This window comes from Lonchura striata, chromosome 10 (genome assembly GCF_050655825.1).
Source record: "Lonchura striata isolate lonStrDom1 chromosome 10, ASM5065582v1, whole genome shotgun sequence".
Lineage (NCBI taxonomy): Eukaryota > Metazoa > Chordata > Aves > Passeriformes > Estrildidae > Lonchura > Lonchura striata.
Genome location: NC_140712.1, coordinates 17,672,785 through 17,688,353, shown reverse-complemented (window position 1 = coordinate 17,688,353; position 15,569 = coordinate 17,672,785). Strand labels below are relative to the sequence as shown.

The following is a 15,569-nucleotide window of genomic DNA, read 5'->3' as shown; positions in this document are numbered from 1 at the left end:
TCCTGGAGATGGCTAAATACCTGCCAGACCATGTGAAGTGGGAATTAATTCCTTGGTTTCCTTTCTTGCATGTGGCTTTTGCCCATTCATCAGTGTTTATCTGAACCCACAAGTCTTCTCACTTTTACTCTCCTGATTCCCTCCCCAGTCCCACTGGTGAGGGACTGAGCAAGTGGCTCTGTGGGGCTGAGCTGCCAGCTGGGGTTAAACCACAACAAGCTTTCATCCCTCGATCATGCAGAAAGTGACCAAAAGGTTAGATAAACGCTGTAAATAGAATAAAGGAAGAGTCCCTGAGTACAAGCTGGGCTAGTAATAATATACAAAGGGAAAAATGTAACCAAGAAATCCTCTCCCAGCATTAGTTCATGTAGACAAGAATTTTAGAAATCTGCAGGAACTGCAGAAATGCCTCAGGTGGGAACATTCTTAAGGACACTTGTACTCCAAGTGCCAAGAAGAAGCAGCAAGTCCCATGGGATATGTCTGCACAGCCCTGCCATCTCTTCTTAGCAAAGGAATTCCCATCTATACCATTCAGATTTTTGGAAGATAAAGACAATAAATCAAACTTTTAAAGCAAATTCTGTTTATTCTGTTTTTGTCTTGTGTTGCTAACAAATCTTTACCCTAACCTAGGAAAAATATCAGGTAGAAAATATCTCCCCTTTTCTCCTTTCCTCCCCACCACACACACTTTTTGTTTCTTAAATAAATGCATTAAATTTTCAAGCATGAGAGACTTTTTCTTCCATACATTTCTGTAACAAAATTAACTCTGTTGTTGATATAAAATGCAGCAGCCAAGACCAGAGGATCTGCTGTGCTACTCCAAGGCAATTAGTACCCAGTATGATCAGTTTGTCTGCAAACATAATAAGAAAATACTTAGCACTTACCCAGCACTTTTTATCCATGAATCTCAAAGTGCTTTACAAAAGATGAAAATATGTTTTTGGCCTCATTTACGGAGAAGAAAACACCAGCTGGAGTAGGAAGAGATTTGCCCCCAGCCTCACAATTTAATAGCAGAGCTAAGAACAGATCTCTCTCAGCCCCATGGCCAACAATCCATGCCACACTCTGCTTCACACAGGGAAGCCTGAATTTAGCAAAAGCCCCTATTACAGAAATGCTGAAGTTTATATTTTTGGCACTGAAAAAAGAGTCTCAATGGAGATCTGACAGCTAATTTAGTAAGCACTGACTTCCTGAGGCTGTGACACCAAGGAGTAAACAAAGTCTCAGATGGAGCAGCTGGAAGCTTGGGGAGAAGAAAAAGTCTCATACTGAAGTGCGAACAGCTGTGAGAGTGGTGCAGAGGGAGGTAAATCCATGATCTACAGTGTGCAAACGATTCTCCACTTGGAGCTTTAATTGAATGTTTGAGGAACAGATCACAGGATAAAACCCTAAAACCTTAACAAATAGTGTTATTAGATGAGAGGAACCTGCAGCTAAAGCACTGACACCTCCTCTGTTAGCAGTCTCCTGACCCGCTGGCACTCCTGACAGACCTGAGACACCAACAGTGCAAACACCAGGAAAAAAGCAGTGAAATGCATTGTCTTCCTAGAAATAATGTTTAGCAAGGCCAGGAAAGAACTGCATTGAGGCAGAGAGTGAAGGCTGATTCAAGGACCCCAGGACACCCTTAATTCTGAGGTCCACCACTCATACCATGAGCAGGCACCCCCACCCACACAGCTCTTCTCCAGTGCATCACCAGCAAAATGAATGCATGACTCCAGCACTCCTCTTCACAGGTATGTGGCTACAACACATCACCCACAGCTCATTTTGGTCCAATTAAGACACCCACAGGGTCCTTTAACAGAGAGGGTCTCCTGTGTATTAGCACCAATTTTCTATTGCCCCCACTGTACCTCCTAAAGGAATGGGACAAGAACAGGCTGCAGCTTCTGAAGGAGCACATCGTGATGCAGGGATGATTGTGCTGCCTGGCAGCAGTTATAAACCAGCCCTCATGTAAAAACCCCCAAATGCTGGCCCACAACCAAAAACTCCATTTTTAAGCAAGAAGGGCAGGCCAGCATCTGCACCAGCCCACAGTGGCAGGTAATTACACCCAGGAGCTTAATTTATCAGCAGCACAAACACTGCCATGGTCCAGCCAACACTGCCACACTGGCCAGCTGTGCTCTGAAGCCTGGAAAGAACATCTGGGTTCTCACAGAGAACAGTGTATCAAACAGACAGAGGTAAGCAACAAGTTCATCTCCAGACTGCCCACGACAGCAGTGAACATGAATTCAGATCTCCACCCTTCTTCCTGGGCAAATCCTACTCATTTTCTGTGAGGGTGCCAGCAGCTGGATCTCCCTCTTCTCAGCAGCAGAATGTGCAGATGGCTACAAGGATTAACCCCCATGTTGCAGAAAAGTCCTTCTGATATGACCAAGGAGCTGCTGTTGCTCCCCACAGCCTTCCCAGACAGCCATCTTCCTCCTGCACCCACCTCCTCGTGCATTACAGACACAACCAGCTGCCCTGGCTTGCTGGTATAACACCATCTCTCACTTAGGAGCTTTTACTAAGGCACAAAGATTAAGTGACTTGCATAAGGGTCAGGAACACACCCCATGTCTCTCAACTGTAGTGATTTCTCCCACCTTTTTTTTCATGACCTCTTGCATGTTAAAATGACATGTGGAGATTGTGTGGATGAGAGCAGGATCTCATTTCCCTAGCACTTCTGAAGATACAAACAGGGGTAGCTGTATCCAAGCCCTCCCCATGGCTCCCATCCCTTCCCTCTGTGACAGGTCATTTGTCCAACACGGTAGGAGAGCACCAGTGCAGAAGGGAGTGCTCCACAAGTGTGATGCAAAGCTCCATCTCTGCCATCCTAAGACCCACAGCAGGATAGGAAAGAGCCATGCCTCTGGGAAACCAGGAAAGGAACCTCAGCTACGCTTTGTTCATCAACAGGAGCAGGGAAGGACAGCAGGGGGATCTCCACAGTACAAGTCAGAAGTATCCATGCCTATAACTGGGGTGGATCAGCTTTCCACAGCTGAGGCTGAGGGCCCTGCAATGCCACAGGAAGGAGCTCCAAGGTGAGGCTTCTTTCCAGGAGCAATGGTTTGGTTTCCCAGAAGGTGTGAGTGTCTGGCTTTGGTGCACCTGTGGCAGAGGCCCAGAGCCAAGGAGAGCAGCCCTGAGTCCCCCTAGGTGCAGCTGTGCCTCATGTGGAAGTTGACCACGTACTCGGCGTTGGTGCGCTGCACCGAGATGGCGAAGGGCTCGAAGGGGTGGAAGGTGAAGGCCACCAGGCGCCGCACTGTGTGATTGATGGGGCGCCCCAGGAGGCCCGCCTGGATCTCGAACTTCAGCAGGCCAGAATCACGGGCGTAAAATCTGAAAGGAAAAGAAAGTCAATTATGGCTGTTCCCGACTATTGACTTTGCCATCTGGGCTCTTCGCACACAGAGACAAGTGCCTTGCTCGAGCTCTGGTGCTCCCTGAGGAGCAGAAGGTCCTCAGCTGGGTGTCTGGCTCTTGGCTTTGCAGGAAAGTCCCTCTCAGGGCAGTTGTTTTCCACTGTCTAGAAAAACATCACTTTTATTTTATTAGCAGCAATGAGAGAACTCTGTCTGTCACTTTGATGGACAAAGCTGACTTCATGAGAGGGAGTCAGTTTGGTTCACACCCCACCTGTGCTGGCTCTCCATCCTCTCTTAATGCAAGCTGCTGCCCTTGATCCATAAGGCAGATAAACTGTACAGAACTGAGCTCCCTTCCTTTAGCAATGGCCTTCACTGAGAGTGTCAGGCCACCCTTTCCTCCTCGTGGTAGTGCCAGGGAAGGCTTTACACTGCTGTCCTTGGGCCTGATAACTCCCTGTTCAGTCAAGGAAGTCGATCCAATCCTGCCCAAGGGTGCCATGTTGTAGTGTACAGCTCAAGTAAGGCTTTGCAATTCCTTTTAGATTGCCACCAATAAAGCATTAATGGGATAGGCTGTGCAGGAGGTACCTGATGAATTGGATTCAATAACTACAGCAAGGACAGAGGTCAAGGAAAACCTTATGACCTTCTGCTGTCACCCACACACCTGCCTGTGGGTCAAGCTCATATGCATCAGGTGAGCTCTGGAACACAGCTCCAGCACAGAGGGAACATTTTCAGGGGGATGAGTCAAACAGCGCTGAAGGACAGGTGAGTCCAGGGAACCTCTCTGCTTCCTGAACCTCCCCTGCACACTCTGTGTAACTGACATAAGCCCAGGTAACACCACTGTCCTCTGCTGCTGTCAGAACACAGGACTCTCTGTGAGGATCCCACCCTCCCCAAGATTTGGAGAAGGCTTCTGGGATGTAGTGTTGGAGATTTCTGCATGTGATACCTTCACCAAGTAGCTGGGCTCTAACTCAAGTCCTCCCCTTGAAGCTGTCTCTGTTTGTTAGACCATTTTCATTAGACCTCTTCCAGCTTCAGGCACAGAATTGCCATTATGCCTCCCAGCTGTTTTCTTTTCCACCAACACTTAGTGCATGCGGGTATTTTGCATTTTCCTCTGATTTTAACTCCAAGAATGCTTTTAATGTCGGAGCACATCTCCCCCCCGCCAGCAATACGATGCACTCAGCTCTCAGCCTGCAAGAACGGATGATGACAGATACCAGCGATGCTGCTTCAGGAGCAGACATACTCCACATTTTAACAACACAGCCTATTGAGAACTTCATGTTCTTCCTGGAGGGCCACTCTCCTCTCCCTTCCCCTGAATCAAAGTGCTAGCCAGACCTGCCTGAAAATTGCACACAAGAACCCAGCAAGAGAGTCACAATCTTGGTATTTGGCTTTTCAAAAAGCCCTTTCCCTCCTACACAAGGCTGGGTATGCAGAGGGTCATTCTTTAAATAAAGCACAGTCCCCCATCTGTTCCGCTCTCCCCCAATTCACAACAATTTACTACTCAAGATGAAGCTCCCTGTAATCTTAAAGATGTGCTCAGTTTGGTATTTTTAAATGTATTTTTAAAAGTGCTCTGCAATCAGAGGCCATTTCCATGGGCTCTCATTCTGGGGATAAATTAGGCACTGCAATATAAAATTGTATGTCAACAGAAACAGCAAGACCAGCCTTTTCAAACCGTAGGAAAATGGAAGATTTATCTGCAGACCAATTCTTTGGTTAAATGGCTCCTTATTAGCCATCTAGATGGATTTTAGAGACCCCCTGCTATAGGTAGAGCTGTGTTAGAGCCTCTTCCCTCAAGTGCCATCATTTCACCCATTGAATATCTCTTCAAGTCTACTGAAAAGAGACTGGAAGGCAGTGGTGATGGGGAACCTATAGTCCTTCCCATCTGACAGCAAACAACCATTGGCTCTTAAGTAGGTAGAATTGAACCCTCTGGGATGCAGAAAAGCCCTAAGGGTTAAAAGAACACAGTGCACAGAAATATTGAATTGATGTGGAAAAGGTCTGGAAACCTTCCTAGCTCTCACATCGTGCCATTAAACTGCACACAGATTATAACAACCTTAGCTACCGAAGGGTTTTCCATTCCAGACAATTACAGGACTTACATTACAAATCCTGTGGTCCCTCATTTCCAAGCCCTCTAACCCCAACAGGCAGCTGGCATTATTTTATTAATCCCTTTGTTTTGCATGTGAGAACCACAGCAGCACTATTTCAGCTACTGAATGGTTAAGGTTAGCGCCTCATCTTCTGCTTACTTTCCAAAAACCAGGAGCCCCACTGCTCCAAAGCTCTATTCAAGTCCTAATTGACTCTGCACAGCTTTGAGCTTTAAAAGCTCTGGCTCTGAAACGCTGGTTTGCTCAAGGGAGGGAGGGAAGGTGGCACTTGGCTTTGTTTACTACAAAGACTCCACCGCAGCACATGACTGCGGTTCTGCTGCCTTTTGTCCGCGGGAGCCGGGCGCAGGTTGGCGCTGGCAGACAACTGCCACCCTGCAAGTTTTCCCAACGTCAAGCATGACAAGGGGGAAAAGGGCAGGCTTTCTTTGCAGATAACATGGAAGCTGGAGATCAAACCAAATCATACAGGCAGAAGAATCTATTAAATATACATAATTTGGGAATTGAGAGCGCAGCAATAATCAGAAGTTCCCCGCCACCTGAGTCAGAGCCAGGGGAGATATGAAACCACTTTTTGAAAATGCATTGATGAAAATAAAGTAGGGAAGCGGTCCAGAATGATCTCCCTAGGCTGCCTGAGCCCCCAACATGTGTGCAGTCACTAAACAAAGCACTCAGGCACTGAAGGCTCTCTTTGTTTTCAGAGCATAGGTTTGCTTCTGCAGTACTAGGAGCAGAAAGACTATTCTGCCTGGATAACTCAGGCTGTGTGAGCCTGTCAAGCTGGAGATGTTGGATTTTTAACCACTACCTCTTGCAGCCATGGCTGCAGCCAACAAAAAGAAATAAATAGTCCTGATGTTTCTTTAAGAAGCATTGCAAACCTCCTTATTCTCAAGCTCAGACTTACTCCCTCTGCCAGCATTGTAGGCTCAGACAGAAGAGGCACAGAATGGCCCTGACACTTGGCTAAAATTCCTACTACAGACAGAAATTTCCTACAGATCACAGAGAGAAGGGAGTATGACAAGGAGTACAGCTCCCAGGGTGAGAACAGTAAACAAGGGAAGTCTGAAAACAGCTCAATCAATACCACAAGCTTTCTGAGTAACACCTAGCCCAGATACTATTTTATTCACAGGACAAACCAGACAATCCTTGCCAACTAAACCCACATGCTCAGAGAGGATCCTTCCAGCATAGGAAAGCAGACATCAGAGCTGTATCACGCTGCAACCCAAACACAACGGCAGCACTGCAAGAAGAGGAGGAGGAACAAGACCATTCATATGGAAAAGGCTGAGACTTCACCACCCAAACCTTCCCCAGAGCAGAGCAACTCAGCAAGGAAACATGAAGAGCCCTCCCACACATCCACATTATTGTAAAAAAGAGAGGCCAGGTTTTGTGGGACTGCTGAAATAAATCCCCTGGTGAAAGGATTTCCTAAGATAAAGGCTTCCCTCTACTCCCTATTCTGCACACTTGAAGCCACATGGCAGAGGTGATTTACAGGGACTCCTTGCACTCTCTCCTCACTTACAGCTCCTCATACCTTATGGGGTGATCACCACAGGTCTTGGGCCGCTCCATGACTGACACCCACTTGTCATCGTAGCTGAAAAGGGACAGGTCGAGGTAGGGGCTGCCACTGTAGGACTGGGCGCTGATGGGGAGCTGCCCCAGCAGGCGCCGCACGGCCTCCGTGTGCCCTCCGTACTTGGCGTTCACAATCGTGTCTTTGAACCTGCAGCAAACCAAGAGACACCTTTTGATCACAAAGGCCACGGGTGAAGAGCACATCTGAAATAAACTGAGCAGGAAAACTAACAGGGAAAGAAAACAGCTGCAGTGTAAGAACTAAAACAGCTCATTTCCAAAGATTCATCACAGTGATTCAAACATCAACAAGTTCTGCTAACCTTTTCATCCTCCCTTATCATTACTGGCTCACTCAGAATGTCAGTGACAGAAGGAGAAGAATGTCCCTACCCACAACATCTGGACACAGCTGCTCTGCAGTACAGGAAATGAACAGGATCAAAAACAGGGAGAGATGGATTAGCAGCTTATCAGTCAATCCAAGTTTTACCACAAAGCCTGGAAACAGCATGAGCAAAAGCCAGGGGGGTTTCACAGTAACAGTTGAGCCCTTAACGTTGACTTGACAATCCTCCTCTCTCCACCCATTGTTTTAAATGCATAAAGGAAGAAACTTTAGATTAAGGAGAACCTTGATGAGAAGCATAAAGCTCTCCAGAAACTACAGTAGCTGAAAGTTCTTCCTTGTGGAGAGATTAACACAGTCTGGATTTCTCTTTTTAAGTAACGTTTGAAATTTTACATGTGCAAGACTGACTGTGCAAGAACAGTCAGATCAGCTGCAGGGGCATTAAGGAGGGTAAACGCTCAGCCAGAAGCCAGCTCACCCTGGCTTTGCCGTGAAAGTTACAACATTCCTGTTACAGGTCCTTGTAGCAAGAGGAGGAAAAGACTCTCCTCGCTACTTTAACAAAAGGCAGAAGTAGTTCTTCATGAGTCTTCAGCGAGTTCTCTCATTCTCTCTCCCATTAAGCACTATGGATTTCCTGACAGGCTGCTCTAGAAAGTCACAGACATAGTCAATTTCGTCACACTTATGTGACATCAGCTTAAAGTCAACAGAAGCTTGATGCCTCTAAGTGGATGGCAAGTACTTTGAATGATGAGAAACAAGTCACTGGAAGAACAAAACATCCTGAGTCACAACAAAATTTTCCTAGAGAAATAACACACTCTGCCTCATTAAAACCACATCTGACTATTAAAGCATATTCTAGAAACACAGGTTATTTTGGTATTTTGTTCAGCTTTCACAACAGATCTAAGCAGATGAGTTTCCTTTCTCCTACTACAGTGATGAGAACCACGAGCTGGTGACTGATGTTAAGGAAATGCTACAGAACACAGTTTGGTACACATTAAATTCAGAGAATGTCACTTAGCAAAATACACTCAACTGGATCATGCCAGCATCTTGACAAATCCTATCTTCAGGGACCAAAGTTACTGGGTAGTAATACTTCAATAACCTCCAAAAGAGTTACTGCTCAAGGAGAGATAGAAACATCTCTCCCTCAAAATTCCTTTCCTTTCTTCTAAGCAGCAGTTTGCAACTGCTTTGCTCCTTCCTCTAACAAGGTAAATGCTGCAGAATATAAAATCAGTTACATCAGGCTGCAAGATGAACCATGTATAGTCCTGACCCTTGCACCACCTGGCAAAGGGGACCAAAGGAGCTGGTTATCTCAGGGTTGGTACTTGATACTGGCCTTCAGCAGACGGGGGTGAGCGTGTGTCTATACGGAATAAAGCATGCTCCGAATGGCTCACCGGCGCTGGATCTGCCTCGCAAAGTTGTTGCTGGAAGCTGAGCAGGGGAACTGCACAGCCTCACTGTGCAAGGTGGCATTCCTGAAGAGGTCACAGAAGTTCTCAAACAGCTCCAGCAGCTCATCAGATGTGTTCTCAAACACGGCAATGACCTCCGTGGTCACCATGTTGTACACAACGAAGAAGGAGGGCTGGGGAGAGAGGCAGCAGTTACCCTGGAGAGCACAGGTGGGAAGCTGTCCCTTCCTTCTCCCCACATCACACCACAGACCTCATCCAAATTTCCCCACAGCACAGGAGAACCCTACATCCTCACACTAATCCACTCTCCTATTGAAATGCCTCAACACATACCCAATTATCCACCTCTCAGCTGTGATTATTTAAGAAAACTTAATGGCCTTCCAATTTTTCAACTTGAACTAGATGCAAGCATACTATTTTCTCTTCTTCTCTGTCCTCCATCAAACCCAAAACACTTACTCAAGTGCCAAATTTAATTTTCATTCCTGCTGAAAAATTTAATTCAAATCCAATGGTAGCTGACCTTAAATTATTTTTACCTCTGCATAGATTTATTTTTTTCCTCTTCTTAATATCTGCATCACACAGAGATGAGCCTTTTTAATGTACTGTGCACTACATCACTGCCCACAAAAAGCTATGCCCTCCAGGTACCCTGCCAACACAGAAATGAAAATCTGAAATACATTAATGACTCCTTAATGCTGACATTCTTGTGCAAAATGGCCCTGGTACCATGCTGTGGACTGGCAATGGCAATGAATCCTGGCACGAATGAACAAGAAATTGGGAAAAAAGGTGACATTGTGTCAGCACAGCTAAATCAAAGGGAAATGACATTCCCATCCCATTGGGAAAGGGCATATTTAATTCTTGGTCATTAAAAGTAGTTTTCATTACAGACAGGAGTGCTGGCACCCCAAAGTAAGAACTTGTCCCCACTTCAAAGGGAACTAATTCCCGTGGTATCTGATTAAATCTTCTGTCAATAGAGGCAATTCCTAAATGCTTCACCTCCTGCTCCCAAACAATGCTTAGGGATGGTGGCAGGCACTCTGTCCACCCACCCACCTGCAAATATCACACGGTTTGTTTGTTTTACAGCCCCAAAATAAACTATGATAATACAATCCAGACCCTACATGTCCAAACGAAACACACAAGATGAGGTTACTCACTAGACTACTGCCTGAGGAAAGGGAAGCCCTTCTGAAATAAAGGGTGGGAGCAGAGAGAAAATAAGAGAAGACAGCAGAAGAAAAAACTATTTAAATCACTGAAGACTGCAGGAAGTATCCTCCAACTTTAAATAAAAAAATTTCCTTTGCCAGATTAACACAGAGACACATCTACACAGGACATCCCTGAGCAGGGAAACCCTCACTGCTTTTGCAGCACCTGTAACACCACCAAAACATCATCTGAGCATGGGAGGCAGCTGAGTGGCACAAAAATCACACAGCAACGCTGTCAATCCTATCAACAAAAGCCTACAACAGCAACAACCCCCCAAGCTACCTATGCAGAGCACACTCTTAAAAATCTCAAAGGATACAGTGCAGACCCAGACAAAAACCACACAACTCACAACCACGAACAGCAACTCCTCAATCTTCTTGGCAGAGAAGCCAGAAGGGAGAAAGGAGCCTGAAACTGGATGAAACTTCGTGTTCCTTGTCTGACAGACTGAAGAAAAATGGGAGCTGTAGTTATTTTGTGAGCCAAGTTTTATTCAGGAAGCCCTAACACAACGCCTACCTTCAGACAGGTCTGTGGAGACTGCTCCACAGCTGGAATTATCTCCTGGAGGAACTGAGAAATGAGACACTTTTCCCCCAGCACAAAACCCAGTGCCTGAGGCACACTGCAAACAAACCACAAACTGCATCTTAAAGTAACCCTGGGGTGAAAAGAGTTGAGAGCTCCCTGCAGCAAACCAGGCACTACACCCTACTAACCACAGCAGAGTGAAGAGCTGAGCCAGCCACAAACATTTACATCAGGGCCAGGAGCTCATTCCAGACACCAGCAACGAGCAGAACCCCGCAGGCCATTTCCACAGAGCCTTCCTGTTTCTGAGACAGACATTCAGCTTTACACCAATGGGCAAAATGGATTAGATAAAGCCTTACCTATTTCCTCCCAAAGCAACTCCCCCAAACAAACACCACAGAAGAGGAAAATAAAACAAAACAAACCAGAGTAATCTCCCAGGAAGAACTGGACAAAGGCAACACACAAAGAGCTATTGTTTATTTCTTCTAGGACCTAAGTTCTGGCAAAGACGTGGGGAAGAGAAGTGCATGTGAGAAAACAAACCTCTGGGGAACAATCAGACCTACATGCTGCATTGGATATTTATTAAAAATTCTTGCAAAATACTTTCAACAGAATAAAACCAAGCTGATTAAAGGAATAAAAATTAACTAGAAAACCCTCTTCATTTCACAGGGCTCAAAACGTGACCAACCATTCTAAAAGCAGTAAAAAGAGATGATCAACATGCAGGGTTGTGAAACATATCTGGAGGGACCCAGCACTGACTGAGCTACATTTGCTCTAATTCCACTTCTTTAGTACTAAATTGAAAAGAGGAGCAATTGGCCCATTAGCCCGATCTAAAAGCTGCTATTCCAATTTGGAAAGATCATAAATACTACCTCTTACTGAAGCCTGAAAGACTGAGTACGTAGGCAGAACAGAAATGGTAATTGTACCAGGGAAAATGAAGACTATTATATTTGAAAAACATGCTTGAAGATATATGAGGAAAGGGAGAGACTACCTCTACAATTTAAATGGACTATATAAAATATCAGCTAAAATTAAATTCAGTTGGGGATTTGGGGAGGGAAAGAGGATTGAACAGAATCTATGAGCATGAAGAACAATCCTTGGAGAAAGGGACTTACTAACAATCAGATCCTTCTCATTTTGCAGGTGAGAAGGAAGATAGCAATGAAATTGAGAAAAAAGATATGGAAGTTATTCAATATCAGAGGCATGAAAAAGACTCGGGTACTAGGGATCCTAAATAACCTTTATGGGCTCATTAAGGAACAGCTCACAGCACTGTAATGCTCGAGCACTTGTTCCAAAGCAAGGAGCAGCCTGAAGAGGGATGGAGTACCTGAGCCACCTGCTCTAGTGGATCCCTAGCAGGGCAGCTGGAATTCAATGATGTTCAAGGCCCCTTCAGACCCAAACCATTCTGTGACTCTATACCTGGGAAGGATCTGTCACCCGCAGCGTGACCACATCCTCACTTGTGTATTTGATAAAGAGATGGTTCTCATCCAACAGCTGCATCTTCCACATGCGGAGCTGCCTCAGCTGGTCAAAGTACTGGAAGAACCTTCTTTTTGCTATAGCACTCCCGTCCTGCTCGGCCCTCCTCCACAGGTACACCAGCAGCCTGTGCTTCAGGGAGTTGATGAAGGGCTCCTTGTAAGGGTTGGCCATTCCCGTCTGCGTGTCCCGCTGCACCTCGGGGTACACGGCGGACAGGGTCAGGAGATCGTCCTCGTAGCAGAAGCGGCCGATGGTCCTCACGTCGATGAACGTCCCCTCGGGCGTCACCTGAAAGACGTGAATGGTCTGCTGCTGCACGGAGAGAATGGCCAGGATGTTCTTGTACAGGTACAGCCCCTGGTTGTGGGACAGGATGACTTTGTCACACTTGAAGGTGCGCGTGTCGCAGAGCCGGCCCGTGTGCAGGTCGATGATGTGCAGGGAGTAGTCCTCCAGCGGGGAGCGGGGGTTGGGGGTGACGGACTCGCTGTTGCGGTACACCTCGAAGAAGGGCGGGTGCGGCTCCTCGGGCAGGTAGGCGGCCGAGCCCACGATCACGTAGCGGCAGTCGTCCGTGAACAGGCTGCACTCGCGGTTCAGGTGCTCCCCGTTGGAGGCCACGTTGGTGATGTGCAGCAGCACGAAGAAGCGCTCGAAGAGCCGCCCCCGGATGTTGACGGACCGCTGGTCGTTGCCGTTGGCCAGGATCTCCCCCTCGTAGCCCTGCAGCAGGTCCTCGGCCGCCTGGCAGCCCTGGTACTCGTAGATCTCCAGCGAGGTCTGGTCAGAGGAGAAGGCGATGAAGTAGCGGCCGTCGGGGGAGAACTTGCGCAGGAAGCAGGGCGGCTTCTCCACGTTGACCACGGTGAAGTTGGGGAAGACGTTCTGGTGGAAGACGCGGACCTGGTGCCAGTGGGTGCCGGCCTTGCCTGAGCTGATCCGGCGGCGCTCCAGGCGGTGGATGACGTTCTGGTTCTGGATGCGCCGGGGCCTGATGGTGGGGGCCTCATGGTCCATGGCCAGAGCTCTACTTCATCTTCATCCTGCGGGGAAAGCACGCGTGCCCTGGCACCGGCGTGGCGTCCAGGGCACAGGGAACTGCTCACGTGAAGCCAGAACAGCGAGGGGGGCGGCTACAAGGAACAGCGGGAATAACACGGGAGGACAAGGGGAGCAGGGGGAGGGACTGAGAAAAGGATCTCATGGGAGGCACCAGGAAAACAAGGGCAGTCCTGCCTGCTGAACAGAGACACAGCGGAGAACCAGGAGGGGAAGGAGGGAGCCAGGGAAGGGCGCAGGCACAGCTGGACACCAAGGGAATAACGGGAGCTCCCATACAGGGGGAAGGGAGCCCAGGAAGCTAGCAGTAAATGCAGACATTACAAACAGCAGGCACAGGGTACAGCCTGGAAAGAACGGAGGGAGCTGGTGGCAAGGGGGCATAGGAGGGATCACCCGCGGTGTGTTCAGGCCCACCTGCCGAGAGGGAAGCGAGGAGCTCCGGTCCCCCGGGATGAGGAGGAACTGAGCTCCAGGGAAGCCCGGGGGGAGCTGAGGGCTGGCCCACCAAAGATACTGAGGATCTCCCGCTGGCCCGAGGGCTAAAGGGACACGGGGACCGGGTGCCACCGCGCCGGTTGAGGACCGGGGAGAGGTCGCGGCCGCGCTCACCGCTGTGGCAGCGCCGGGTCCCGTTCAGGCCATGGCCGCCGCCATCTTTCCGCCACGGCACAGCGGCGGGAGGCGCCGCCACTTCCGCTTCCGGCCTGCGGAGCAGCGAGACGGGCCCGCGGGCAGAGTGCCGCCAGCGGCCTGGCGCGCCCCCTGGCGGCGGGGCGGACCCGCGCGCCGGGCCCCGCCGCGCCCGCGCCGAACCCCGGAACCACCCTGAGACAGCCTGAAACCACCCTAAAACAGCCTGAAACCATCCTGAAACCACCCTGAGACAGCCTGAGACAGCCTGAGACAGCCTGAAACCATCCTGAGACAGCCTGAGACAGCCTGAAACCACCCTAAAACAGCCTGAAACCATCCTGAAACCACCCTGAGACAGCCTGAAACCACCCTGAGACAGCCTGAGACAGCCTGAAACCACCCTGAGACAGCCTGAGACAGCCTGAAACCACCCTGAGACAGCCTGAAACCACCCTAAAACAGCCTGAGACAGCCTGAAATCACCCTAAAGCAGCCTGAAACCATCCTGAAACCACCCTGAGACAGCCTGAAACAGCCTGAAACCACCCTAAAACAGCCTGAAACCATCCTGAAACCACCCTGAGACAGCCTGAAACCACCCTAAAACAGCCTGAGACAGCCTGAAATCACCCTAAAACAGCCTGAAACCATCCTGAAACCACCCTGAGACAGACTGAGACAGCCTGAAACCATCCTGAAACCACCCTAAAACAGCCTGAGACAGCCTGAGACAGCCTGAAATCACCCTAAAACAGCCTGAAACCATCCTGAAACCACCCTGAGACAGCCTGAGACAGCCTGAAACCACCCTGAGACAGCCTGAGACAGCCTGAAATCACCCTAAAACAGCCTGAGATACCCTGAAACCACCCTAAAACAGCCTGAGACAGCCTGAGACAGCCTGAAATCACCCTAAAACAGCCTGAAATCACCCTAAAACAGCCTGAAACCATCCTGAAACCACCCTGAGACAGCCTAAAACAGCATGAAACCATCCTGAAACCACCCTGAGACAGCCTGAAACAGCCTGAAACCATCCTGAAACCAACCCTGAGACACCCTGAAACAGCCTGAGACAGCCTGAGACAGCCTGAAACAGCCTGAGACACCCTGAAACCATCCTAAAACAGCCTGCACACACCCTGAAACCACCCTAAAACACCCAGAAACTGACCCTGCAACAGCCTGCACACACCCTACAACAGCCTGAAACCACCATGCAACACCCTGAAAACACCCTACAACACCCTGCACAAACCCTGCAAACACCCTGCACCCATCCTGAGCCCCAGAAACCACCCTACAACAGTCTGCAAACAACCCTGCACCCATCCTGACCCACCTTCACCCCAGAACCCACCCTACAACTCCCTGCACACACCCTGCAAACACCCTGCACCTATCCTGGCCCCCCTACACCCCAGAACCCACCCTACAACTCCCTGCACACACCCTGCACCCCAGAACCCACCCTAGAACTCCCTGCACACACCCTGCACACACCCTGCACCCCAGAACCCACCCTACAACTCCCTGCACACACCCTGCACCCATCCTGACCCCCCTGCACCTATCCTGCACCCCCTGCACCTCCAGCACTGCTTTCACCCCT

The 15,569-nt window shown here is 48.9% G+C and overlaps 1 protein-coding gene across 2 annotated transcripts; it reads right to left on the bottom strand.

Annotated features, from left to right (window-relative positions):
• Positions 1 to 573: 573 nt before the first annotated feature.
• DET1 (DET1 partner of COP1 E3 ubiquitin ligase) lies at positions 574 to 13,997 on the bottom strand. Of its 2 annotated transcripts, none has more exons than XM_021537395.4 (5): positions 13,739 to 13,997; positions 12,197 to 13,305; positions 8,948 to 9,138; positions 7,131 to 7,322; positions 574 to 3,381 (listed from the first exon to the last, which is right to left on the bottom strand). In XM_021537395.4, exons 2-5 carry the CDS (start codon positions 13,277 to 13,279, stop codon positions 3,192 to 3,194), a joined length of 1,656 nt encoding a protein of 551 aa, XP_021393070.1. In that variant the 5' UTR covers positions 13,280 to 13,305; positions 13,739 to 13,997; the 3' UTR covers positions 574 to 3,191. The 2 variants fall into 2 exon arrangements, with proteins under 2 accessions (XP_021393070.1, XP_021393071.1); XM_021537396.4 differs by having other exon boundaries at positions 13,934 to 13,997.
• Positions 13,998 to 15,569: the final 1,572 nt, after the last annotated feature.